Source organism: Ascaphus truei, chromosome 1 (assembly GCF_040206685.1).
Source record: "Ascaphus truei isolate aAscTru1 chromosome 1, aAscTru1.hap1, whole genome shotgun sequence".
In the NCBI taxonomy this organism is placed as follows: Eukaryota; Metazoa; Chordata; class Amphibia; order Anura; family Ascaphidae; genus Ascaphus; species Ascaphus truei.
In genome coordinates, this window is record NC_134483.1 from 330,600,111 (window position 1) to 330,627,795 (window position 27,685).

General features: G+C 41.3%; 1 protein-coding gene across 1 annotated transcript in view; it reads right to left on the reverse strand.

Annotated features, from left to right (window-relative positions):
- Window positions 1-1,369: 1,369 nt before the first annotated feature.
- LOC142498757 (rod cGMP-specific 3',5'-cyclic phosphodiesterase subunit beta-like) overlaps window positions 1,370-27,685 on the reverse strand; it is a 59,701-nt gene continuing 33,385 nt past the window's right edge. Inside the window, exons 12-23 of the mRNA XM_075607126.1 lie at window positions 25,994-26,140; window positions 25,619-25,726; window positions 25,347-25,456; window positions 24,772-24,859; window positions 20,714-20,814; window positions 18,092-18,199; window positions 16,275-16,338; window positions 14,461-14,535; window positions 11,738-11,821; window positions 8,720-8,876; window positions 3,370-6,773; window positions 1,370-1,788 (exon numbers count right to left, since the gene is read on the reverse strand). Of these exons, the coding sequence (XP_075463241.1) occupies window positions 6,697-6,773; window positions 8,720-8,876; window positions 11,738-11,821; window positions 14,461-14,535; window positions 16,275-16,338; window positions 18,092-18,199; window positions 20,714-20,814; window positions 24,772-24,859; window positions 25,347-25,456; window positions 25,619-25,726; window positions 25,994-26,140 (1,119 nt within the window). The 3' untranslated portion in view covers window positions 1,370-1,788; window positions 3,370-6,696. The remainder of the gene's footprint in view (window positions 1,789-3,369; window positions 6,774-8,719; window positions 8,877-11,737; window positions 11,822-14,460; window positions 14,536-16,274; window positions 16,339-18,091; window positions 18,200-20,713; window positions 20,815-24,771; window positions 24,860-25,346; window positions 25,457-25,618; window positions 25,727-25,993; window positions 26,141-27,685) is intronic.

Genomic DNA, 27,685 nt, shown 5'->3' on the forward strand with positions numbered 1-27,685 from the left:
GTCGTCCTAGGTCTCTAATTTTCACAAATAAACTGGAATATTCTATTTTGCAAGGGTAAAAGGGGACGATAGACAGCACTCTGATATTGTTAAATATATGCAATTGCAGGGTGCTCGGAACAAAAGGGGACCCTTATTCCCCTATATAGTACTAACAAATCTACGTAAGTACCAGCACTCACTGTCTAATAGCTAAATGATGAAAACAGTTGTAATGCAGAATAAACATTTAATAATAAAATGAACCAGAAATAAATCAAATGTGTTTGCAGAAACCAGTATCATAAATGGGCATGTCACAAAGTGAGGGGTGGGGGGGGGGGAAAGGAAAAGGGGAAAAACATGAAACACAAGGAATATACACAAAAAACGGAGAATGGAAAGTATGCTAGGGGGGCGACGTTTCGAGGGATTACCTCTTCATCTGGCCCATTCCCCCTGGTCCAAAAAGACCGAGAGGTACTTCCCTAATGAGCACCAGGAGTCCACACAGTCAGTGAAGGGATAATTAATTCTATTTTGCAAGTTTTTTAATTCTGATCCAGGGATCTGGATCGGAAGAGTCTGGAAATAATATAATAATCTAGGTAGAATATTCATCCTGACTGATACTATCCTCCCGATCCATGATATCTGGTATTTGTCCAAATTCAATAGATCCTTCTTGATCCTATCAAATAAGGGAGGGGAATTGCATTGATAGAGAGATCTGAAATACCTACAGTATCAATATGGACTCCTAGGTATTTAATATGAGAGGCACATCTGTAGTTAAAATGTAGTTGTAACAATTTAATTTCTTAGGTTGGTAACGTTCGATGTAGGGCCTCAGATTTGTCATTATTAATTTTATATCACGAGATCCTGCCGAACCCTGTCAGAAGATATTGAAGATTGGCGAGTGATGTTAAAGGGTTGACTAGTGTTAATATTATGTCGTCCGCGAAGAGCGAGATTTTATAGTTTATATCCCCAATTATAATTTCCTGAATATTTGGGTTATGTCTAATACTTGAGGCAAGTGGTTCTATTGAAAGGACAAAGAGGAGGGGGGATAGTGGGCAACCTTGCCTCGTGCCATTTTTAATTTTAATCGCATCAACTCATTCCCAGGTAATTTAACAAATGCTGTCGGGCTCCGGAGTCTGCAATTATTTTCTCTGCACTAAAAGGGACACCGTTCCTAATTAGAATCGCTACTCTCTTTTTTACTGCTAAATGATAAGTAGTAAGCAGAAGGGAAGGCATCCCTAAATGTGTTGGGGGGTCATGGACATTGAAGCGAGTCTCCTGAAGAAACAGGATGTCACGGGAGACCAGTACTTTTACACTGAAACCACCGGGATCACTAGCACCAGACAGGACAAGGTTGTTGAATAAAATTAGGTTTATTCTGGCACAGCAGACAAAACAAAGATGTACAAAACAAGATACAATATCAACTGGGGGGCCGGGGAGTAGACTGTAGCCTCGCTAGGAACAGGGGCTTGCTTCAAAAAGGCTTGCCCTGTCCACTTCTCATCCAGGATATCAGAGTGCTGATCACACAGCAGCCCCTCTGACATGTATCTCCAGCTGGTCACAGTTAAGATCCAAACTCCTTCACAGAATGTCTCTCAGTCTCTCAGATAGTCTTTCATCAGCATTGCCTCTTATATAGCCCTCTGTGGCTATCCTTTACATTGGACAGGGGCTGCTGGCCAATCAGAGCAGACCTGATTGTCCACTCTTTCCCACTCACCAAATGTCTTTAACACCTCCACGCTCCCAGCCTTTGTCTCAATATAACTGTAAAAAAGGAACAAAAGCGCAAACGCACATAGTGAAGTATGCAAAGTAATATATATATATTGTTTAGGGTAAGATATCTGCGTACATCAGATTAGAAAGTTACCAGCATTTCATGTACATAAACATGAGTGAGTGGAGGTGATGCATCTGCCGCCAACCATCTGGGGATCTTCCTTAATGCAGCACGGCACACTCTGCAGCTGAGGACAAGCCTCCGTTTGAGTCCTTCTTTGGGTTACAGGAGTCTAATTGAAGAGCTTCACTCGAGGGGAACTCCGTTCATCTCTCCTAGCCTCGTTACCCGGCTCCGACGGCGATGGAGGTCAACAGCTTCTCGGGCAAGCTGTTACCTCAAGTGTCCCGTATGTCCTGGGTGATCGGCCGCAAAGTGAGGACGGCCGTAAAGTGAGGATGTTTTTACCGCACTGTCCACAATCGCGGGAAAATGCCTAGTATTTCGGCTCCACGCAATATCAGAGAGTATAGCTAGCATACAGATAGGTAATAAAAAGTGATATATATGCTAAAAATTTATCCAACGCGTTTCGAAGCGAAGGCTTCTTCTTCAGGGATACTAATACATTGAATAAATGTGGATTATATACCCTAATACCATATCTGATAGGTCTGGCTTAATTGGAGCATTAACCAATCGGTGCATAGCACGGTGACTCCCACATGTGTGGATTTAAATGGGTCATAATGACCTACATGCCAGATAAGTTTAACTCCATCAGGTATGGTAAGGGTACAAATACATGTAACACAAATAATAATCTTTATTAACCAAGGCACAACATTATTAAACAACCTAACTCATACAAATTACATTATTAAAATAAATAAAAAAATAAATAAATACGCGTTGGATAAATTTTTAGCATATATATCACTTTTTATTACCTATCTGTATGCTAGCTATACTCTCTGATATTGCGTGGAGCCGAAATACTAGGCATTTTCCCGCGATTGTGGACAGTGCGGTAAAAACATCCTCACTTTACGGCCGTCCTCACTTTGCGGCCGATCACCCAGGACATACGGGACACTTGAGGTAACAGCTTGCCCGAGAAGCTGTTGACCTCCATCGCCGACGGAGCCGGGTAACGAGGCTAGGAGAGATGAACGGAGTTCCCCTCGAGTGAAGCTCTTCAATTAGACTCCTGTAACCCAAAGAAGGACTCAAACGGAGGCTTGTCCTCAGCTGCAGAGTGTGCCGTGCTGCATTAAGGAAGATCCCCAGATGGTTGGCGGCAGATGCATCACCTCCACTCACTCATGTTTATGTACATGAAATGCTGGTAACTTTCTAATCTGATGTACGCAGATATCTTACCCTAAACAATATATATATATTACTTTGCATACTTCACTATGTGCGTTTGCGCTTTTGTTCCTTTTTTACAGTTGCTTTAGGGGTTCCTCTACCCTTACAACAGCTGCAGACGCCAGGTCTATATAGAGGTTGCATATTTATTATTTTCTCACTTCACCAAGTGGTGTTTTATTTGGGTTATATATACAGTAGACCTTAGTAGTTAGCGCACTCATTTTATTTGTATATTTGTCTCAATATACATTTCTCTGCAGGAACCTCAAATAATTAAATCACAGAGTCCCCTCCGTAGAAATATACACATTCAGATCACATTACAAGTCTGCTATCTTAGAAATGAGTACATACAGTCACATAATCCAATTTACACTTTACAGGGCTGACTCCCAAATCACATCACAGAACAATGTTGATTCATTAAACTAGGGGGAAGGATTGTCACAGGGAATAAAGAATACAGGCTTTGAAATACATTCTTACAGACATGGGTTACATTTACACATTCCCTGTTCTTCCCCAGATATTAAAGTGCATGTGGCCAAAATAAGCCTTTCATAGGTGTTAAGTTACATGAATTTAGTGGTAGCTAGCTGGGCTTCATTTCAGTTTTGTGATGCTACCTAGCTCTACCGTCATACAGGACATCCCCTTTTGTCCTTTTAAATTCTTGGAGCGCATGTCTCCTTTTCCTATTAGACTGAAGACCCTTCACATTAAGTGAAATACATTTTATTAAGGCTAAGTCAGCCATATTCCAGATAAGTGAGATTTCATTTCTGATCCCCTACACTCCCACTGTAGGGGTACTTATAAATTTCGGGGACATTTTGGGTTGGAGGGCTATATGCCCAATTTACATTGCCTGGCGCGGCTCTGGAGAACAGGAGAGGGAAAGCGGTAGTGGGATAGGAGTGGCCAGGGGGAGGGAAAGAAAACAAACAATGAACAATAAAAAAACAGGGCATAAACGGTGCCCTAAAGAGAAAAAAACAGTCATATATTTGGCTGGAAGGTCGGACCTAAGGTCCTTGGGAGACATCCCCGGTCCCGGTAACTGGTGTCAGCAAAGGTGAGACACAGAGGATCCTCTATTAACAATATCAATAATTCCGTCTTTATATATCCCTTAATCCTGTTACAAATTGACTAAATACTAAGTTTGGGGCTCATATGGAATCATTCATCTATCGTTCATCTATGATGTGCAGGGATCAAATAAGATTCAAATTGTATTTACTTTTAGGCCAGGCTGTATTTATTCGTATTTACCCCTAACAAAGTGAGGAGTGGAGGGTTCAGGGAAGAATGAAGGGGAAAGGAGGGAGGGAATGGGAGGAGGGGGAGGGGGGAGGACAGGGAGGGGGGAAGAGGAAAAGGGAGGGGAAGGAAAAGGGGTAGGAAGGGGAGGGGGAGGGAAGGAGAGGGGAAGGTGTGATGAGAGAGGGGAAAGGTTTGGTGTGAAGGGGGGTTAAGGGAGTGGTGAAGGAGAGAGAGGGAAGAAAACATAACTCATGTATTCCTTTGATATACATGTTCTAGTACACAAAACAGCAGTCTAGAACTACCTATAGAGGATCACCACTCTATAGCATAATATATATCATATAGGCATATTTTGTTGACTGTTTATCGTCTCACCTGGCAATTCAGTCCACCAGTCTTATACCTAAAAACACATCAGCGAATACAAGCAATCGGTGGGATCTAGGCCCAGGTACTCTCGATCATACATATTTATATAGATCCTTAAATAGTGCTAGGTAATGATACTAAATTGTTAGCAGTAATCCCGTCTTGATAGTACTCTAAACATTTATAACCGAACTTTTGCCTGGGGAAAAGCAATCTCTCCTAACAGAGAGAGGGGGAGAGGGAGGAAAAGTGGAGGGGACGTGGGGAGAAGAGAGAGGAGGGAGGGTGGGGAGATGAAGGGAAACAAAGATCATACAATCTTTTAGAATATACAGTCTAATACGCCCATCGTCAGGTTAAATAATATCCACAAGGAGGCTTTATTTTCTAGTGAGAATCGAAGACTTGAGCAGCTTTGTCTCTGCTATTATCTAACAGAACCTCTCGGACTGCCGGCCTCATAACTGAGTGCCTATCAAAAAGGAAGGGGAAACAAGGAGAATAACCAACCACCGGGGAGGGGTGCTAATTCTAGACTCTCTCCGTAACTATTATATATCTTTCTAACCCTCTAGTCTAGGACATAGATATAACAATCTCGACCTAGTCCACAGCTCCATAAACACTCTGTGAACACTGTTGAGAGTTTGTGGGGAGGAGATGTATTCACTGGGTGCTGTAGCTGGTGATAAACAAACCCTATGCGGAGGAGTAACACAAACTCCCCTAACAAACACATATTTCAACTGTGGATATCCAGAGACCTAAAGTATAAAGTTATATATCAGTCTGTTTGCTAAGTTCATATGCTAGGGGTGGCCTAGTCAGTTCAATTGTATTAGGGTTCACTTGTAGTCTGTGGAGGGGGGGGGATCAGCCAAACCTGCAGTAGAGGTCCCTTTCTCTTCACGGCCCGGCCGGGCAATTTGCATGTCCACTATAAATCTCGGCAGGAGTCCAGATGATTCACTTGAGAACAGAATAACTGTTGAACAATCTTAGCCAGTCCAGAAATACCCCCACCCCAAAACCCAACCCTCCAATACCTCCAGTCTCAATCTACCAGAGTCCAGGATCATCGTCCGGTGAGAGCAAGGGGAGATCCGGAAAGGGCCGGGGGTAGCGGAAGAGTCGGTGGAGCCAGATAATTTAGCTTGACCAAAGCGGAGATGGGAAATGGCCGGCATATCTCAAGGGACCCCTCCGGGAGCTATTCAACTCAACCCCATTATGGCTCTTGTAATCACACATTAACGAGAGAAATCGCCTGACTAGTTTACACAATTGTGCAATTTGGCGCGTTACAGCTCAATTTGTTTGCATAGCAAATTGCACAAAATAATAGCCAATCGCATGATAATTGTAACGCATTATCATGCACTAACGGGAGCAATAACACCTCCTACAGCTGTATGTGTTCCTATAGAATGTAATAATCATATAGAAATAATCATGAAAACAGAATACTTCGGGGTTTTCGTACCGCTTTAAAACTACTTTGGAGGGATTGTAACATTAAGAATTTCCCAGATAAAGAAAATGCAACGTCCTACCATTCTAACTCTATTATTTAAAATAGAGGTGGTTCTGTTCATTGCTCGCTGGTAAACATGATATCATATGTTCACTGTTCTCTTTCCTGATTAGTGCATTCAGATATTGCAGAAAATGTATTCAAATTGTTTTCAGTGAAGCATTGGTGTGAAAATGCTGTCAATGAAAATCCCATATATACAATATAATGTGAAAAATACAGTAACATTTCCCCCTCCCCCCCCCCCCCATTTCCCCATTCCAAAAATGGATAACACATAAAACGATTGGTGCATTAGGATTTTCCAACAATGGTAAATATATATTTTTAAGGAGATATAATCTTCATTTCTTTTGATTTCCCTCCGGATGGCGTTCCCAGATGTCACACGCAGTTAATCATATTAACTTATTGAACAGGTTGAAGATTTGGCAGCATTGTTCCCGCCGCCACCACCAGCAGCAGCGCCTGCAGCCGCCGCTGTGTGTAACAAAAAGAGAACGCAAGCTATCAAGCCACTGAACATTTAAGGATTAAAGCTCATAACCCACCTACTACAACAATACTCTTTCTTCTTCTCACAGCACAGACCTTTACACTCATGGACAACGACCTCGTACGCTGAATGTCACTGGGATGGGAGTTAAGGGAAAGAAAATGAATATGCAACTAGATTCACTACCCTGAGGGCTTGATACATTGACTCCTTAATGTTGATTTTGTATTTTTTTTAACATGGCTGATGGCACCGATGAGAAATTAAAAGAAGCCCGGTGAATGCTGTGTATCCGAATACGAGAAGCGGAATACATGTACGTGCAATAAAATAACAAGGATCATTCCCTATATAGTGAAGTGTAGTGTTTACCTTGAGCTTATTCAAATAGGCAGAAATGCCGTTTGTTTGCTTTACCATGGGCTTATAAGTATATTTACAACCATATTTAGCATTATTGTTGCCTTCAATACCATTATAAAATGTATGTTAATGATATCAAGTAATAGGAGGTAATTTATCAGTCTACCAACTGGGACAAAAAGTGACAGAACTACCAACATATATATATACCGGTATATATATGGAAGAAATAAATCCTGTTGCAAGAAATTGGCATTTCTTAAAATAAATAGGATGCTGGGGTTTTTTTTTAACTGGTTTTGCAGCCAGTAATTTTTGATAAATGATCCTATAAATGTTCTAAATAACTCGGAAAAGGAGATTGTCAGCCTGGGCAATTTACTGTAGGACAGCGCTTCGAAAATAAATCGTAGAACAAAGTGACTTTGGCAAAAGAGGATTTAAAAAGATTATGGATTAAGGTTAATTACATTAAATATGTGTTGTAGGGATAATAAACCAGGAGAGTTTAAGAGCTAAAAGACAATGCCTACATATGTGTAAATAAAGGAGATAGTTGTTAAATTGGTATCAAAGATGTTTTTAGGATGGGTACTTAAACACTATACGTTCTTATTCGTTCCCAAAGGGTCTCCTAATTTAACAAACAGTCTTCAGTCATTTTTCCTAACACAGCAGCGTCATTTATCTTGCATTTATCAATGTAATCCTTCTCTATCACTCTTTAAATTCATAACTTTCTGTATGTTTGTTACCTAAATCATTATAAATATTAAGTCAATATGTGTTATTCTGTTAATCACTTATAAGAAATCATGTAAGGGGCTCCTTGATGGGCCAGCTGATTTTAAAACAGCCCATGATTTCTGCGTGTTATAAGAGCTAAGCAGATAAGTAAAAAGGTCAACAGAAAAAAATGTCTGGCGTAATGAAAAGCTCCCATCTGAGGAAATAAAAATTCAGCTTTTTTGGAATGTATTTGCTTCAAAGCAGCAACTCTTCAGAAGCCTACAGTATATGACAGAACAGAAAAATGATATACAGCACACACTAGAAGGCAAAAGAATATTTGCAGGGTGCAACGGACTACGGAGGACCCAATACCTCCAATATACAATATAAATAACACAAAGCCCAGCACACACTGTCTTTAGATAATAGAACAAATGAAAAGGGATAATGCCAAGAAGAAATGTAATGACATTTAATATGTAACACAAACCACCAGTATAAGAACCACACCCACTACATCAAAAATTGATAACATGCAATAATAAAACAGGCAAAAACAGAGGGAATAATGGAGGGGGAAGAGGGCAGTGAATAAGGTACAAACACAGTAGGGTCAAGACAACACATAGGTGGGTACAAACAAAGGGGAAGCAGCAGGGGGGCAATGTAACGTTTCGGGGAACACCCCTTCGTCAGGCCCGTTCCCACAGGAAAATAAAATTGTACCCCCTGATGTGTCTTTGGAAAGCAAATGGGGTGAAGATATTGATTTTTTTTTTTTAAATAACCGCCACCCAAAAAAAAAATAATCGGTATAATTATTCCTGATCCTAACCTTTTTTTGCAGCAAGTTCCTCTTCCTTGATCTTCTTCGCTTCTTCAATTACCTTCATTTTGGCCTCATACTCATCAGCAAGAGCTTTCCATTCCTTCCTGTTATTCAGCAATCCATCCAGCATAGGCTGAATTTCCTCATGAAACCGTGAGAATTCCTAAAAGAACATACTGTAAGGTCACCTTTAATAAGAAGTGTAGCTGTAACGTCCCCTTTGCATGGAATGTGAGGTGTACTGTGCCTCCAGGTGCCAGGAGAAGTGATCACGAGACTCAGGAGAGGTTTCTCAAAACATACTTTAATAAAATAAGTATTAATATAGCATTCATGTCCAACCATTCAATGTTTTTGTATACGCTTGTTATGAATACTGTACTATTGCAAAGTTCCAGTAGCTCTAGCGCAGGAGTGGCCAATTCCAGTCCTCATGGGCCACCAACTGGTCAAGTTTTAAGGATATCCCTGCTTTAGCACAGGTGGCACAATCAGTGGCTCAGTCAAAATGACTTATCCACTAATTGAGCCACCTTGCTGAAGCAGGGATATCCCCAAATACCTGCCCTGGTGGGGGCTCTTGATGACTGGAGTTGGCCACTCCTGCTATAGCGGTCCTGGAGAAGCTAAAGGTTGTGCTACTCAAGAATGGATCAGCATGAGCTCTTTTCATAGATGTACTTAGAAAAAATATTTGGAGGCCTCATATTTCGCTCATCATGCACTTCTGCTGTATAAAGGACTATTATGTGGTCCATTCAAAGGTATCACAGAGGGAAATCTGATTACCATTACTATAGTCAGGAAGGAGTTTTATTGGTTTCCATTATGATACATAATTGCAGAATGTTTCAGTGGGTTTTTATTTGTCTTGCTCTTGATCAATATAAATATAAATTTAGGATGAATATATAACCCAATAAAAATGTTATCAAAGGTTGAACATGATGGGCAGAGCATATTTACAGTACTATATTTTTTCCAAGCATTTCTACTATGATAATATGTTGCAGCTTCTACTAAATACATCAGTATTTTAGTTTAAATCGGTCTTGAGCAGCCTTTCTTGTTTTCACCTCTAATATCAAAAACACATCAATGTATTTCCCACAGACAACCTTCCTCTTTTGCTCTATGTACATATAAATAATAGTATAGAACTTAAAGTAGCAGTTCAATATCCTACATGTGTGTTTTTTTTTAAATAAATCATTTCTGTACTATGAGAAAATACTTGTAGCATTTTTTTTAACAACTAGATGACATTTCTAATGTATTATAATGTAACAAACATTTTTTGTGTCTATAGCAAACATTTAGAAAGTCACATCCCTTTCCTCTTCCGAAACAGGCTTTTGCACACCCCTTAGCTAATTACTTATCATTGTGTGGATTGTATTGATTATATTGATGCACATATTAAAGTGGAAAACATTTGATTAAAAAAAAATGGCAGCTTAGACTGCTGCTTGTATAGAAAATGTATAGGTATCATGTGTAAGCAAGTCAAGTATCACTGCTCCTCGCCAGTCGCAAGGCGCGAACAGTTTTACAGCATATTGAATAGGGGATTTATGTGGTTATTTACATAAGTCTCTTGGGGAAAACGAGTGCACAAGAACTGCATCAGATTTATCACCACGATTCGTATTCTTTTCCTTGGGTAAATATGGTGCTGTTTTGTGCACTGTTTTCCCAGAATTGTGCTTTAGGGAGACTTTAGTAAATAGACCACTGAATCGTTACTCCTTTCTGAGATTATGCCCAACTCATGGCTTCTGGGTCCTGAATCAGTAAATCCTCCAAGCTTCATAACAGGATATTTGTGAACAAAATTGGTGTCATCATTGTAGTGCTAAAAAGTAGAAGAAACTTAAATAATATGTGCATGGCCTCCATGAAGGTAGTTACAGTACATGCCGTTTACATATGATGCACAGGGGCAGACTCATTGAGTGCCCATATAGGTTAGTGTTCTTGATCTGGCGTTTGCTCCCATTGACGTGAATAGGAGTTAACGCTGGAACAGCTGTGCTAATCCATGCCGGTGCTTTATCAATCTGCCCCATAGGGTGCCTGAAATTACATTAGTTGCATTTTGTCGTGTCATATAACTGAAATTCAAATTAAAACTGTATTTTTTATTTTTTAAGTAGTGTTAGTAAATATAAATTTTTTGCTTAAGGTATTTTAAGATATTTAGTGGGCTGTGATACAGTTTAGTGTGCCATACTGTGAATATATGACATTTTGCCAGTGTACAGTTGTTCTGTAGCTGACGCTGCACCTGATACCACTGGATAATACACGTTATCACATGATTAGTTTGGGAAGTCAAGCAATATTGTTGGCGGCAGCTCCACTTGTTCACAGTAAATCACGCGATAAATATGGTGGCAGTGGTAATGGACTATTGTTCCATAACAGGTGTAATAATGTCTCCTACATCTGGGATGTGATTAAACATCTGTGCTGCATTGATACATTCAATCACCCCACTTCTATTTCTGTGCTACCAATATAAAAAGTCTGTGTAGGATCAACGCCAGGATAAACTTGGCATACAATTTTGACAACAGTTTTAACATATTTTTGACACATATACATCTGAATTATAGAAGACAGGATGAGTGCATTCTATCCTTTTTGCTTTAGTCATCCTCCCTGCTCCCCGGTCTGCCCAAGTATTCATGTAGCCATCTACAATCTCCCTGAAGTACGTCTTGGAGCAGCTAGATTTACAGGCCACCTTGTGGGTTCACACATGTTCAACATACTTCCCCAGGCCAGGTGGGCTACATAAGCTACTGCAAAGTGCCTTTGCATTTCGGCAACGTGACGAACGAAGTACTCGGCTCACCAACATTATACAAACGAGTAAGAGGCACATTTTTCAGAGCGAATCAGTTTAGGCAAACAATTAATCTTTATACTTTTTATTCTAGAATTACATTTATGGCTAGAACATAAAACACTGCTAAGTAAGTTTAGCTCATTTCATTAATTTGTACATTAACCACTTACCTTGTATACAAATGTGCACACAAAGTCAATAAAACCACACTGAAGTTTTGGCAGTTCAGCAGACTTATTTCTGTCCATCATGGGCTACATGAAAAAGAAAATAAGATCATACAGTACAATGACAGCTATATTGTACAGTAGGTAGATTTACTTTAAAAAAAAAACTTGTATTGTTGCTACAGTAATCCACATGCTGCATCTTACCTGTGTTTAATGTAAAATGTTACTAGGTACAGTATCGAAAGGTATTTTTACAAAAATTGTAGAAAGATTAGATGGATTAATTTTAGCACGCACTGGATCTGTAGAAATGTAGTCCAATGTGTGAAGGACAAAAAGAATATCCTCCTCTCCCCCCCCCCTTAACTTCAGTAGGGCAAGTACTCCATGCCGAAATGGCAAATGTATACTGTATAAAGAGGGTAATGGTACAATATAGTTGGTTTTGGAGGCGTGGAAATTATTTTCTATCCCATCTTATTGCCTCTTCTCAATTTATACCGAAACATAAACCCAAAGAAAATTACAAAAGTAAATAAAATTACATTGTGGTTCTCACAGTAATGTAGTGGGTGTAATACACAATTTGTAGTTTGCCAAGTAACACATTCATTGACAATTACAACAGTAAAAGTCAGCACTTGTGCCATTATTAAAATCTTGATTTATTGGAGAGAGACTTCTGTTTTTTTTCTTAACTTTGTTTCCTTGATGCTGGGAAATGAAAGCACTGCTAAATGGCTTTTCTTTCAGCAGTCAAGAAGTCCTGGGTGACAAACACGGTACATGAAGGATGGCAGAAAGTTGGAATCAATGTTGGTTTCGGCTATACTTTAATTTAGGGAAACACCTGGGATTGACATGATTTGAAGAACCATCAACTTAGATTGTAAACCTACTGTCATGTATCTGGTTTTACTTAACCTCGTCCCTATCAGAGGATCCTATAAGGCATTTACCACGGTGTCCCTCTTTGACAGTGAAGTGGCTCTTATTGTTGAATAAGATGGTGCTATTTTACAAGAGGGATGTTCCCTGCATTCAGACAATGATCTGACTACTCTATTACATTCCAAACACTGCTTCTCTAACTCATAAGGGGTTAGTCATTAAATTATCACTGCATATCAGGCACAATCGAACGGACATTCCCACAGAAGTTTGCATGTGATAGTGCTCCGATCAGCACTCCTAGTGTTTAATAAATAACCCCTGTAGTGTAGTGCAGTCGCTGTGTTACTCTTGGAGAAAAACAGATTATTTTGAGGTAGTAATGCCTTTTAATGGAGCAACATGTCCAACATACAAGGACATACTGTGTGTAGGGATGGGCCAACCCGTCACAATTCGATCCGCGGATTTTCCATACTAGTTTTACAAGAATCCGACCCGCACACAGAAATCCAAAGGCAGATTGGGCACTAAAAATACAGCTGGATACAGCGGAATCCGCCATCGGATCCGTTCCGGCCGGATTTCATCTGAAATCCTATTAAGGATTCTTACAAATCCAAGGGCAAGGGAGCTATTTTAGTAAATAAAGTTCTATATAATGTACTGTATATCCCCTCAAACCTCTCTCCAAATAACATAGGGAGAGACACATGTGCTTAAAAAGGAGCACACATGGGAGACATGCTAATGCGATATGCAAAGTATATTTAAATGACTCACACCCCCCACTTCCTAAAAGGATTTCTTAAAGAACTATATTTAGTTGACAAGTCCAAGGCACCTGGTGAGGAATGGGATACTGGTGTCAGGTCCAAAAGGATTAGAACCCACAACCTTTGCTATAATAGGCAGCAGTTCTAGCAGTGTGTGCTAAACCAGCTGCTGGGTAGCACCACATCCCTTTCAGGATCAGAATTCGTCACGCAGATTTTCAGGTATAGTGGGAAAAAAATGGAATCTGCCTCTTTAAGACTGATTGGTGCAAATCCGCAGCTCAAAGGAATTTGTCAATCCATGGCGGATTCAGATTTTGGCGAATTGTCCATGTCTGGACATATGAGGAAGAAATCCTGTGAGGTTGTGTAATCCCATGTACATGTTGGATTTCTATCATAACCTGCAACAGATATGTTGTACAGAGAAAAAAAAAGCATTGTATCTCCTTGTGGAATTGTACTAATGGCCATGAAAAAGAGTTGAAAAAAAAGATAATTTGCCTTAAAGCAGGGGTGCGCAAAGTGGGGGCACGACATTTTATGGGTGGGGGCATGGTGGTTACAGGGGCCCCGCGCTCTTCCCCACAACAAGGCATTTAAATGAAATGCCGGGGGAGGAGCGAGGCCTCTGTAAATCTTCCTTACCTGGTCTGAGCTGCCTCTTAAGCGACGCATCGCCATGATAACACGGCGTCAGATGATGCCACGGGGTCAAATGGCAAGGCCTTGCCATGCCAACGTGGTGTCATGTGATGTCATGACGTCATATGACACCGCAAAGCTCCGAGCCTGTAAGGGAAGGGGGCCGCAAGCAGAGAGAAGAGTTGACAGGGGGGCGCAAACAGAAAAGTTTTCGCACCCCTGCCTTAAAGTAATGTACTGTACATATAAAAAGTGAAGTATAGTTATGAAAAAACTGCTCAGATCTGTTTATAATACTGATGGACCAGCATGCTCAGAATTGTATCCAAAAACATATTGTTTCACACGTCACAGATTTTATTTCGACTAATCTTGAGAATTCTAAATTGCAGAAACATTGTGTATACTCACAATAGGCTGTTGCTGAAGTACTGTCCTTTCCAAGTCACCCTGCTCCCAGAACTCAGCTGCTACTAATAGGGCAACCTGTTGCAGTAATAGAAGGAACAAGTGAACAGATAGATACATACAGTTAGGTGGGTTGATAGATAGATATGTGGTTATGCAAAAGTGCATTTTCACTTCATTGGCTTCAGTAAACAAATGGGAAGATGATAATATTTTGGATGTTAAGTATAAATCTATTGCATTTAAAACTAGTACAAAATCCCACTGAAAGCAATGTTTGTTTTCTAGTTTATATCCTAGCTATACACCCCAATAACAGCCATGAGGCCTTGATACATACAGTAGCCCCCCTTTTCTATTCATGAAGGGTATATGTCTGAGTAAAACATTGAACTTCTTTCTTTTTCACTCTTCCTCCCTGTCTCTTCCTTAATCTCACTTTCTTGCCATCTCTCTGTCTCACTATCTTTATCTCTTCCCCCTATTCAGTATCATATGATGTGTGATAATGCATAAGTAACAATGCAGTAACTTCCATTCACTGCAAAGCCACGTTCTCATGTAAAAGGGGCGCATCGCTTCCCTAGAACTGCCTCACAGGTCCCTTGCCACAGGTACGAGATCTCCCTATTACCTCTTTCTTCCACTTTCCGTCTCTTTACATTTCTTTCTCTGTTAGTTTGCTCATAGTTTTGCTCTGTCTTTCCAATAATCTTCCAACTCACTTCTTAATCTATCTTCTGTCTCATCTCTCTCTCTCTCACACACTTTCTGTCAGCTAAGGCTACTAGTCAATGTCATGAGAACAGCCGGGTAACACACAGTTAACAGTGCATTTGTTCCAGTAAGTAGAAGTTACTGTACGGGTAACTGTGTATTACTGCCCTTCTGACCATATTAAGGCCCAGATCCACAGACGTCCATTATCAACTTAATGAGTCGTTAACCTAAGTTATTTCCCCATTAAGCATTAACATGTATCTTCACTAGCACCAGGTTAAATCACTTATTACAATACGTAGGGAGATAACTGCACAAAAAAGAACACACCTCAGACACCTTGGAAATATGATCATTTAAATCATTTGAATACACTTTTCATATTCAAATCAGCATATTTACCAGGTATCTCAGGCATCCCTCGCTCTCACATTTCAGGGTCTGGATGGGAGTGATGCCATTTTTAGATAAGACAGGTGTAACATGAGCTATGTTATTTGAAGCTACAGTAGGACTCAATTAACAGACCTACTGAATGCCGATCTGGGCCTAAATAATAAGGGAAATCTCCCACACACAGGCGCTCGTATTTTAGGCACACCATCCTTCCCTGATTTTGTTACTATACTATAATAATACAGCTTCTATTCACTCTTTATATCATTCGTGTCTTTTATTCAACAGTATCTTGTTTTTCTAAATGCTTCCCTGATAGATGGAACTATTGCTACGTGACTTTGTATGCCATTCTGCACATGCAAGAAGAGCACAGTACATCACCAATTATTAGAAGCAGAAACTCCCTTAAAAAGTCAAACCTACAGAAACTGAGCTTCCGTGTCCTCTCCAAAGCAGTGATTGCTGCTTGGCATTTTCTTTTTACATATCTATATTTTGTCATCTTATTTGAAAGAAGGAGTTCTCTAGAGCTGGAAATGTGACACCCCAAGTGATGGGGACCCATCGGTTCGCGAGATATTTCATTTTGGAAGCCCCTTATATAAATCCTTGTCTGGCAGAAAGGCCGAGCTCAGCATTTAGAGTAAAAATATGTGTTTAATGGTTTAGATAATAAAATATTCAGATTGATTTCTAACCTTACTCTGGACTTCCCAAGGTTTCGTGATAGCAGATAAGTCACAAGCTGTCATCATCATGGCCCTGCAAAGCAACCATATTTACAACTTATTCCCCATACAAGTTACTAGTACTTTTATAAAAACAATTACAATGCACACTATCTGGTACAGGATCCATTATAACATATAACAAAATGATTTGTCTGTTCATGAGTCATCTACTGTAGTAGTAGGTTAGGGTTTACATTTAATACACATCAAATGGGTCCAAATAATAAGATTACAGAGCTGTAAACATTTATTGAGGTGCAAAATAATAGATTGCAAGGGACTACATATTTAAAGTTGCAGTTCCCCCAATATGATCTACTTTGAAAGTAAATTCCATGTGATAATCTTTTTTTAATTAAAAAGGCCCAAAGCCTGCATTAGAGTGTTCACATGGCAACTCATGCTGTTTATTCTCATCTTTATTCATTGTACCAGACAGCTAAGCGTTGTCTATGCAGAAAACAAAGGGTCTTGTTAGAAATAATTATCTTAATTTTATGAGATAAGGTGCTTTAAGGTCTACTGTCACTAATTGAGAGCGGCTTGGCAGCCATATTAAATTAGGTTTTAGGCTAATTTTGAGGAATAAAATACACAATTTAAAAAAATTAGTGTGCAAGGAAAAACTAGAAAAGATGAGAACTGACATCCAACTTTACGGTATTGTGAATAAATCTTTAACAAAACTACAAGTGAACACGCTGGGGAAACTACCCCTTTAAAGTGGCAAGTCTGTGATCCAAAGATAAACAGATGCACATTATAAAAAGTGCATGGTGTGTAACACAATGTTATTTGTGATGGAAGGACATAGACAGGGGCTATGTTTTAGAAAGTAGATAGGCCCTTATTTATACGGCAATCTTCTGCCCCGAGACTCCTGCCGACACTTGAAGACACCTCACTGCCCATTCACATTACTGGGCTGCAAGGTGTCTTTCACAGTCAGAAGATATATAATAGCAGGAGGCTGCTTAAAAATATGGCCTGTGGTATTATATGTGATATAACAATACCACACCTGACATCTATTTATCCCGGAATGTCATGACATACTTACAGGCATATTAGTCATTTTAAAGCAGCAGCATTTTTTTATATTTTATGGATGAAACCATCAATATGTAACAGACCATAAAAGAGGAAGAGATTTGGACATGTCACTGTTAGAATTAATGACTCCACTCTGAGACGGGACAATCCCTTGTGTCATGTACTAAAGTGTATATAACGCATCATTATTTGTATATGTGACATCACCATTACAGTGAACACTCTCTTATTCTTTCACCCTGTTTTAGGCCTTAACTTATTCTTTCATTTTGGTGTGGGCACCAAATGTCCTGAGATCTGTACTATAAAATGTGACAATGATATAAACTGATTATATGAACCAATGTTAAAGTATATACAGAGTCTCAATGAGACCCTCACATTGTCTTGTAAATGAATTTTAATAGATCACCAAGACATTTGTATTTGTTTATCTGGTATATTTTCTACATTTTAAAGGTGTTTGCAACACAAAGTTACAGTGAGGTATATTCTCCATTCATTTGTAATGTGTTCACCTAGAATAAGCTCCCAAATTCTCTTTACCTAAAGACATCAATGCTTAAGTTGTCTGCGCAGTACACTCGAAAAGCAACAATCAAGGATCTGCAACCTGTACAAGCACATAATATAATGGATATCGTAGTGCTTTATTGTACCACTAATGTCCAGTGTTATAGACATGATGTACAGTACCATATGTGTATTTAATAATATTACAATATCCTTACATAATAATTTCTTTCCTTGTGGTATCAATCGATAGGAATTCAGTCCACTTTTGTTGATCATCATAAGTTTTTGACAGGTCAACAATCTTCTGAAACATTGTTCGTTTCCTATGAAAACATATGGATGGAGGTTAGTGGTAATCAAGTTTTTCCTTACCTTGCCGACATGTAGAGACTATTCATTGTTACCATATTACATCCTAGTAGAGATGTGTGAATGTCTTTAAAATTTACGTTGTGAAATATTTGACACTTACATTCTTACATTTTGAGGTTTCAGAAAATGTTTAATGAAAATTCCCATTGCTCAGAATTTTGCCAGATTTGTGACAAAATGTTGCCATAATGCTGCCACATTTCACCAGTATTAAGCTAAAATGGCACGATGTAAAGGTCCACGTGATTTTAAATGCTTGGCTAATTTTGATTTGCGACCAAAACAAATTGCACATCTCTACATGAATAATTCATCAGGGCTGGCTTTCTATTCCTCATTTTATTTTCTGTATCTCAAATGTTACATACTGGCAACATTCCTAGACTTAGCCTTATTTTAAAATATACCCTTTTCTCATAATTGCATATGGATTAGACCAGGGTAGCGCAAACTTTTTTCCCTGCCCCCCCTGCCGGCAGTTCGCCTCTCTCCGCACCCCACCCCCCCAACCCTCTCTAACTTCGGCTTCAGCGTCATGACGTCACATGACCATGGCGACGCGTCTAAGAAGATGCCGGAGCCAAGGTAAGTGCAGTTTACAGAGGCCTTCGCCGCTTCCCTGGCACGTAATTCAAGTGCCTTTGGGAAGCGCGCGGGGCCTCTGTAAACCCTGAGCCCCCCGCAGTCAGTCTCACGCCCCCAGTTTGCGCACCGCAGGATTAGACCAATAGATAGATTATTCCAGTTGACATTTCTGGGATATAATAATTATATTGGTCTTAAGGAGAATTACATTTCATTGCAAGGTTTGTATCCGTATCTAGGTAATTGTACTACCACCCAAAAGTTTTTCATTTATAGCAGCATTTCCTCTTGCCTGAATGATCTTGTTATTTTTGTTTTAACAGATACAGCCATTCCTTTCCTTTACGGAAAAGCAATGATCTTAGATTCCTGTCGATCGATCCGTTAAGTCATGATCGATCAGTGAAGATCCTGTTTCCCAGGCACTCTATTTGGTCGCCTATTTCAAAAAAGAAAGTGGTGTAGCTTCCTAAATGGTTGCTATAGAAACCAAAGAACGCTTAGAGCCACAAAATATGTGAAATCTTATGTTTTAAAAAAAAAAAATCAGTTCTGTAGTATTACATAATAGTGACTGTTTTTTTGTTTTTATTCAATTCTTCATGCCATTCTAAATTAGTTTTAAAGCATCCTTGGATTTCTATAACAGGTTTTAACGCACCTCCCAAGCAGTGCAAGATCTTTGCAACACTTTCTTATTTGGGATAATTTGTTGCAAATGTTCCCAGCAGTTTCAGCTGCAACTGTAACAATAGTCAATGTTACGTTAGTAATATCAGGTTACATTGTAGCTGCTGAGTTACACTGACTGAAGGAGCCATTATGTTAGGCACACAATTTATTTGTAACAGAAGCAACAAACGATTGCCAGCTTAGGTAAGAATGTAGACATTGTTACGTGCGTTACATATACAAAAAAGAAAAAAGTTGGAAAGTAGTATTGCTGCTTTATTACTATAAAAGTCATGAAAAAGGGCATAAAAAGGGGAGGGGTTGAAATGAAGTAAGTATTATCTAAGTGGAGAGATGGGAGAGATTCCCAAAAGCGGCGCTTCAGCAGATGAGGTGCACCAATAAATGGTATATGCTTATGACCAAGATGCGGAGAGGTATATTACAATTGTAGGCGTATTGGACCCAGTGCAAACGCAGGAATGTGTCATAAGATATAATGTCTTTTAGTGAGGGAGTATTCAATGCCTTAAGGCACCTCACAAGACAAAAAGAAACTCTTACCTGCTGCACTGTTACCGGTCTGCAACTCCCCTTGGATCCATTGGTGGGGAGATACAATACTCACTTACTTTATCCTTTCTCCATCGGTGCGTGCATCACGCAGATTAGGTAAACAGGAGCTTGAAATCCAGAGATTTGCAGCGGAGCACAGCTGAAGAATGGGGCCAGCACCAGCAGTGAAGGGTTAAAAATATAGATTTATTGAGACATGGTATGAACGGGGGGGAGTGTGTTCTATCTCCCCCCCCGTTCATACCATGTCTCAATAAATCTATATTTTTAACCCTTCACTGCTGGTGCTGGCCCCATTCTTCAGCTGTGCTCCGCTGCAAATCTCTGGATTTCAAGCTCCTAAGTATTATCTAATACTACACAAAAGGTTAATTAAAAAAAACACACATATACTGTAGGATTTTGAATAAATGTTGCTGTAATAGCAGAGTTCGAGAGATAGCTGGAACTCTAAAGACGCATGCAGCATAAAGAAGATTTTCATTGTCTCAAAATCTCATGTAACATTTGTTTAAATAACTTACATGCTAATACAAAAAAAAAGATTAAAGTGCCTGGCAAGAAATCCCGCTTCACATAGAAACTGTAGACTTTCCTTTCTCAGAAAATTATATTTCTTTCCTGCCACTTACTTGAAGTAAAGAGCCAAATCGGTTGCTATTATAGCAATATCCATAAGATGAATCACATGTTCATGTTGTCTTCTGTTAAGATTCTGGTAGATGTTCATTGTCTAGAGCAAAATATTGAATTCGATTTTACACAATGATAAATGTTAAATGTCTGGGTTTCAATTACAGAACAAAAATGTTCCAAGAAATAAGGGGCAGATTCACCACGCGCAGGTTTGGGTTAGCGCAAGGGAGCGCAAAATGGGGGGCGCGGCGGTTGCAGAGGCCCCGCACTCTTCCCCGAGGCATTTAAATTAAATGCCGGTGGGCCGCCTGAGGCCTCTGTAACTCACCTACAGGGATTCAGAAGAGTTTCTGTGACGCGTCGCCACTGTAACACGGTGTCAAATTACGCTGCGATGTCATGTGACGTGACATCACATACCCGTTGCCATGGCAACATGACGTCACGGGACCCCACTGCGTCATTTGATGCCGGCAAACAAGGTAAGGAGGGGGGGAGCGCGAGAGCGAGGGGGAGCAGGCAGGGGGGCGCAGCTCCAAAAGTTTGCACTCCCCTGGGTTAGCGCACCCAATCCAGTGTTTCATTGACTTGAATTAGAGTTAATGCCTGGTGTGCTTACCCATACTGGTGCTTGATGAATCTGCTCCTAAATCCCAGCCTGAATTTTACTTACATGGAATCCCAAAAGATTGTTATAATATATTATATATACGTATATGTAATAAATAATGTTTTCAATTAAGGTACCTTGTTAATAAACAGATATTTTAGACCAGTGTTTCCCAATCTGTGCGCCGCAGCGCCCTGGTGCACCGTGGCTTGCCTAGGGGGGCGCCGCGATTAGCCTCCCCACCATCCCTCCGATCAGCCCTCCCCACCATCACTGCTTCATGCCGGCCGGGCCGCAGGGGATTGGCTGCAGGCAGAGAGGAAGCCGGGGGCGGGGCTTCTGCTTTGTGCAGAGCACAAGGTGAGTATGTGTGTCTGCCTTCCTGCTCCTGCCTCCTCTGTCTGTGCGGTGTCCCGTCCCCTTCTGCCCCGGGTGATAGGAGAAGGTAGGGGGGTGATAGGAGAAGGTAGGGGGGTGATAGGAGAAGGTGGGGGGGAGGGAGAGAGGTGTGTACATTTGCCTGTCCAGTGACTGTGTGCAGGGAGCTGCCTGCACGGATCGCATGCCTTTTCCCCCCCACCCTCCCTCCCCCCAGTCACTCACATCCGTCGCTGCCTCTGCTCTCCACTGCTCTCCAATGTGTGTATCTGTGTGTGTGTGTGTGTATTTATTTGTGTGTGTGTGTGTATTTGTGTGTGTGTGTGTGTGTGTGTGTATTTGTGTGTGTGTGTGTGTGTGTGTGTGTGTGTATTTGTGTGTGTGTGTGTGTGTGTGTGTGTGTGTGTGTGTGTGTGTGTGTGTGTGTGTGTGTGTGTGTGTGTGTGTGTGTGTGTGTGTGTGTGTGTGTGTGTGTGTGTGTTTATTTATGTGTGTGTGTGTGTGTGTGTGTGTTTGTGTGTGTGTTTGTGTGTGTATTTGTGTGTGTGTGTGTGTGTGTATTTATTTGTGTGTGTGTGTGTGTGTGTGTCTGTGTGCAGGGAGCTGCCTGCACGGATCTCCTGCCTTTCCTCCCTCCCTGAGAGAGTGTGTCTGAGAGAGTGAGAGAGAGAGAGTGTGTCTGAGAGAGTGGGAGAGAGAGAGTGTGTCTGAGAGAGTGAGAGAGAGAGAGAGTGTGTCTGAGAGAGTGAGAGTGAGAGAGTGTGTCTGAGAGAGTGAGAGTGTCTGTCTGAGAGAGGTAGAGTGTCTGTCTGAGAGAGTGAGAGTGTCTGTCTGAGAGAGTGAGAGTGTCTGTCTGAGAGAGTGAGAGTGTCTGTCTGAGAGAGTGAGAGTGTCTGTCTGAGAGAGTGAGAGTGTCTGTCTGTCTGAGAGAGTGAGAGTGTCTGTCTGTCTGAGAGAGTGAGAGTGTCTGTCTGTCTCTGAGAGAGAGTGTCCATCTGTCTGTGAGAGAGAGTGTCTGTCTGTCTGTGAGAGAGAGTGTCCATCTGTCTGTGAGAGAGAGTGTCTGTCTGTCTGTGAGAGAGAGTGTCCGTCTGTCTGTGAGAGAGAGTGTCCATCTGTCTGTGTCTGACAGAGAGAGAGTGAGGTCAGAGAGAGTGAGAGAGTGAGGTCTGAGAGAGTGAGGTCTGAGAGAGTGAGGTCAGAGAGAGTGAGAGAGAGAGGTCTGAGAGAGTGAGAGAGAGAGGTCTGAGAGAGTGAGAGAGAGGTCTGAGGGAGTGAGAGAGAGAGGTCTGAGAGAGTGAGAGAGAGGTCAGAGAGAGAGAGAGAGAGGTCAGAGAGAGTGAGAGAGAGAGGTCAGAGAGAGTGAGAGAGAGAGAGGTCAGAGAGTGTGAGAGAGAGAGGTCTGAGAGAGAGAGGTCTGAGAGAGAGAGATAGAGAGAGGTCTGAGAGAGAGAGGTCTAAGAGAGAGAGAGGTCTGAGAGAGAGAGAGGTCTAAGAGAGAGAGAGAGAGAGAGAGAGAGAGGTCTGAGAGAGAGAGAGAGAGAGGTCTGAGAGAGAGAGGTCTGAGAGAGAGAGAGAGAGGTCTGAGAGAGAGAGAGATCTGAGAGAGAGAGAGGTCTGAGAGAGAGAGGTCTGAGAGAGAGAGGTCTGAGAGAGAGAGAGGTCTGAGAGAGAGAGGTCGGAGAGAGAGAGAGTGAGGTCTGAGAGAGAGAGAGTGAGGTCTGAGAGAGAGAGTGAGGTCTGAGAGAGAGAGAGTGAGGTCTGAGAGAGAGAGAGTGAGGTCTGAGAGAGAGAGTGCGGTCTGAGATAGAGAGTGAGGTCTGAGAGAGAGAGAGAGAGAGAGAGAGCGAGAGAGAGAGAGAGAGTGAGGTCTGAGAGAGAGAGAGAGAGAGAGAGAGTGAGGTCTGAGAGAGAGAGAGTGAGGTCTGAGAGAGAAAGAGAGAGAGAGAGAGAGTGAGGTCTGAGAGAGAGAGAGAGAGAGAGAGAGAGAGAGAGAGAGAGAGAGTGAGGTCTGAGAGAGAGTGAGGTCAGAGAGAGTGAGAGTGTGTGAGTGTCTGAGAGAGACACCAACTGCGCACTGCAACTGTTAGGTACGTATATACACCTTTGTTTTTACTTTGGGCGCCGCGGAAAAATCCTGATCGCCTTGGGGAGCCTTGAACCGAAAAAGTTTGGGAACCACTGTTTTAGACCCTTATGGGGTAACTCTATGTTCACCGATAGGGCCGCACGTCTAGAACAATGTGCTGCAGCCACTTCTCCACAGCCAACTCGCCACCGTCCATCATCTGCTGGCCGTCTGACAGCGAAGGTAATCCCCTAACCTTACCCCTTACCCCAAAAGTCCTTACCCAATACCCCTAACCCGTTAATCACTTACCCTAATGCTAACGCTAATCTTTGCCCTAAAAACCTTAACCCCTTACCCTAAAACACCTAACCTTAACCCCATCCCCAAAAAGTTAAACCTTAACCCCTTACCCTAAAACCCATAATCGGAGCCCTTATCCTAAAATCCCTAACCATATCCCTTAACCTAAAAAGCTTAACCCCTTACTCTAAACCCATAAAGTTATCTCCTTAATAACTTACCTTAGAGGGAGACGGCCGGTGGCGAGCTTCCCTCGGCGACTGATCTGCGGTGGTGAGACCCCCGGCAGCGAATTGTCTGTGGCAAATTGTCCCATTCCATGGGGCCGTATCTCTATTAACTGCTTGGGGATTTTCAACTGGAAATGACCTGAACGAATGCTTTGGAGTACAGATCCCAATTGGCGCTATACAGATAGTCAAAGCTTTATCTGTACTGTACTACAGTATATATTGAACTGGATCAAAATTATCCCAAAAAGAACCCAAGACAGAAATGGATGGGATCAACCCATGCCTACTATATTGTATTGGTGCCTAGATGAATCAGCACTTCCTTACAGACATGACCTGGCATAAGTTACATATACAATATTACATACCACCCATGTTTGAGAGATTACCTGTTATTAGAAACGCATTTGGTATTTGTCAGTAAGGTGACCAAAACTGGGAAGCTTTATATATTTATCTCACCTCGTCTGCCAGCAAAAACTTTCCAAACTCCAAGTGGTGCCTTTCTAATATTGATGATCCATGTAGTTTTGCTAACGGATGTAGAGATCTGTTTAAAAAATGAAATACTTAATTCTCCAAGCTTCAGTTTTACGTGACACAGATTACAAACATAATTGGCAGCACAGGCATATATTCTGTTTCCAACTTTCTGATTGGATGGTTCTATCCTATACATTAATGGCTCACAATTCATTGTATGATGTGACACTGAGGTGGCATAAACACAAGCAATTACTTCAGTCAGCAACAAGCTCTGAAGGTCCTTTGGAAGACAGTATTCCAATAAATTGAATAATTCATAATTTAAGGTACAGTGATCTATTTTGTGGGTGATCAGAATACATTTTTAAACTCTTCCACAAAAAAAAAACAAAAAAAAAAAAAAACATAATTTTAGAAGCACCACTGGGTTATGTGAAGAGTACAAATTAACTTTGTGTGACTCATAATGCTGTCCTAAATATTATATTCAAAGAAGAGACAGTCGTTGATCAGAGTGAAATGTACAGGGCAAAAACAAAATATGTACTTACTTCATCTGATAAAGATTGTTAGTTCCTCTGTGATCAATGTCATGACAAAATCCTGCAGTAACCATGGCAAAAGCTTCTAGATCTGTGTAGTAACGTTTCAGCTTGCCGGTCTATGAGTTATTGAAGAAAATGCATCAAACAGAGGCTAGGCAGCATTACAATGGTAGTTTCCCTAGTTACTGTAATGTTGCATAAGAACTAGTACTTTCCACTGCAAACACAAAATGCTTTACAACCAATAGCATAGGAAAGTAAAATGAACACAGACATACCATTAAAAGTGTGAACATGGTTTGTGCAACATTGAACCCATGGCGCCAATTATGGTAGGTAACCTTTCTGTAGCCTTTCTTCATTGCATACATAAACCTCACCAGTGCCTAGACAAATTAAAAGAATACATAAGCAAATTATAAGAGCATTTAGGAAAGGTATTTATTTATCCTGTTCAGCATGTTGCTAACTTATTTAAGCTCCGGCTGCCCACTAGTAAATATGGTTGAGTTGTTTAGGTTAATTACTACGACTATACAACTCTCTAGACATGTCTGCTGGTTTGACAGAGAGCACAATGTCTAAATCAAGCCATAATCCACATGATTTAAAACTGGCAACAATTGGAAATTACCAGTAAAAATGGTACATACCTCTGGAGGAATCTGAAACTTTTTTACCACTCCAAGCTCGTAGTACATTTGGATTCCACATTTCACAAGTTCTATTTCAGTACAGTCAAAGTCTGAGAAACGGAATTCATAAATGTCAAATTTGGTGGGTCCTGGTAAATGTTTTTTCTGAAAATACATAAATAAGCCCTTATATTGTTACAATTGTTTTTTTTTTTTTAAACAATAACATTTTTTGGTTAATGTAATGTATGCATCTTTGTTTAAGACAGCTTAGATTACAAAGAACTTCTTATTTTTAGTGCTGTTATACTTCAGACATACAGTATTCAAGTCATATTCAAGTCAGCTTGATCGGTAATTGAATAGGGGCTTAGTTTATTTTCCCAAGATCAGTTCACCGCACATTGGGGCATGCGTATCAAAGCAAAAGTGGAGACATTGTGGGGCAACATGACTGCACAGTACTGTATGTTTTAAAGAAAAAAGTGCCATTGAAATCAATAGTTTTACCCAGGAGCGTAGCTAAAACCCGGGGGCACACACTCTCGCGGAGCCCGCTCTCTCCCCCCTATCTGCAGCACAGTGCGGGGCCTGAGTTAGGCCTCGTTCAGGGTGCCAGCTGCAGGACTCGGAGGGAGGGCGTGAGGGAGGCAGTGCTGCAGTTTGCTGGGCGATCTGTGTTTATCCCCCAGCAGACTTTTCAGCATTGGGGAGGGGGCGGGGTTACACACAGCAGGGTAAGTATCCAAGTTGCAGTAATGAAATCATTCTGAAGAATGATTTCATTGGCTGCCTAGGTCCCTGTGACGCTGCTGCAGCTCCAAAAAACGAAATTTTCGTTTATTGAAACTGTAGTCAGCTTCAACTCCTGGCTTCGGAGACAGGGCGGTTGCTACCCTCAAAACCAGTATTCAAATTGAATACTTTGTTTCTCACGGCAGCACGCACAGCAGCACCCCCTCCCTCCGAAGCCAGCATTCTGAACGAGGCCTTACAGCAGAAAGAAATCACAATGGGAAATCCCTTCCTCTGCAGGTGGGCATGGCCTGGGTCAGGGAGCTGGGCCCTGAGATAAAGCATGAAGGACAGAGGGGAAATTCCTTCCTCTGCAGAGTCGCCGTAGGTGGGCGGGGCCTGTGTCAGGGGGCGGGGCCTGGGTCGGGGGGCGGGGCCTGGGTCAGGGGGCGGGACCTCAAGTAGAGCAGCGTGGAGCTGCAGCCTGAGAGACAGGTGGGAAAGGTGAGAGGGAGGGAGGGGAAGGGTTAAATCACAGGGGTAAAAACCGACATGAAAGGGAAGAAGACAGGAGAGACACAAAGAGAAAATGAAGAACAAGAGAGAAATACATGAAAGGGAAAAGAAAGACATGAGAGAGAGAGAGAGAGAGAGAGAGAGAGAGAGAGAGAGAGAGAGAGAGAGAGAGAGAGAGAGAGAGAGAGAGAGAGAGAGAGAGCAAAGAGAGAGAGAGGAAAGAGAGAGAGAGAGAGAGAAAGAGAGACATGAGGGGGAGAAAAGAGAGAGAGACATGAGGGGGCCCTGAATGTTTTTGCCCGGGGGACCGCACATATCTAGCTACGCCACAGGTTTTGCCACAGACTTGCTCCACATTTGCCTTGATACATACTGTAGACCCCAGTATACTGTATGTGGCCTAAAGAAATGTGAACCCCACCCTTGTGTATTCTAGACATCTTAAGCCACTATAATGCA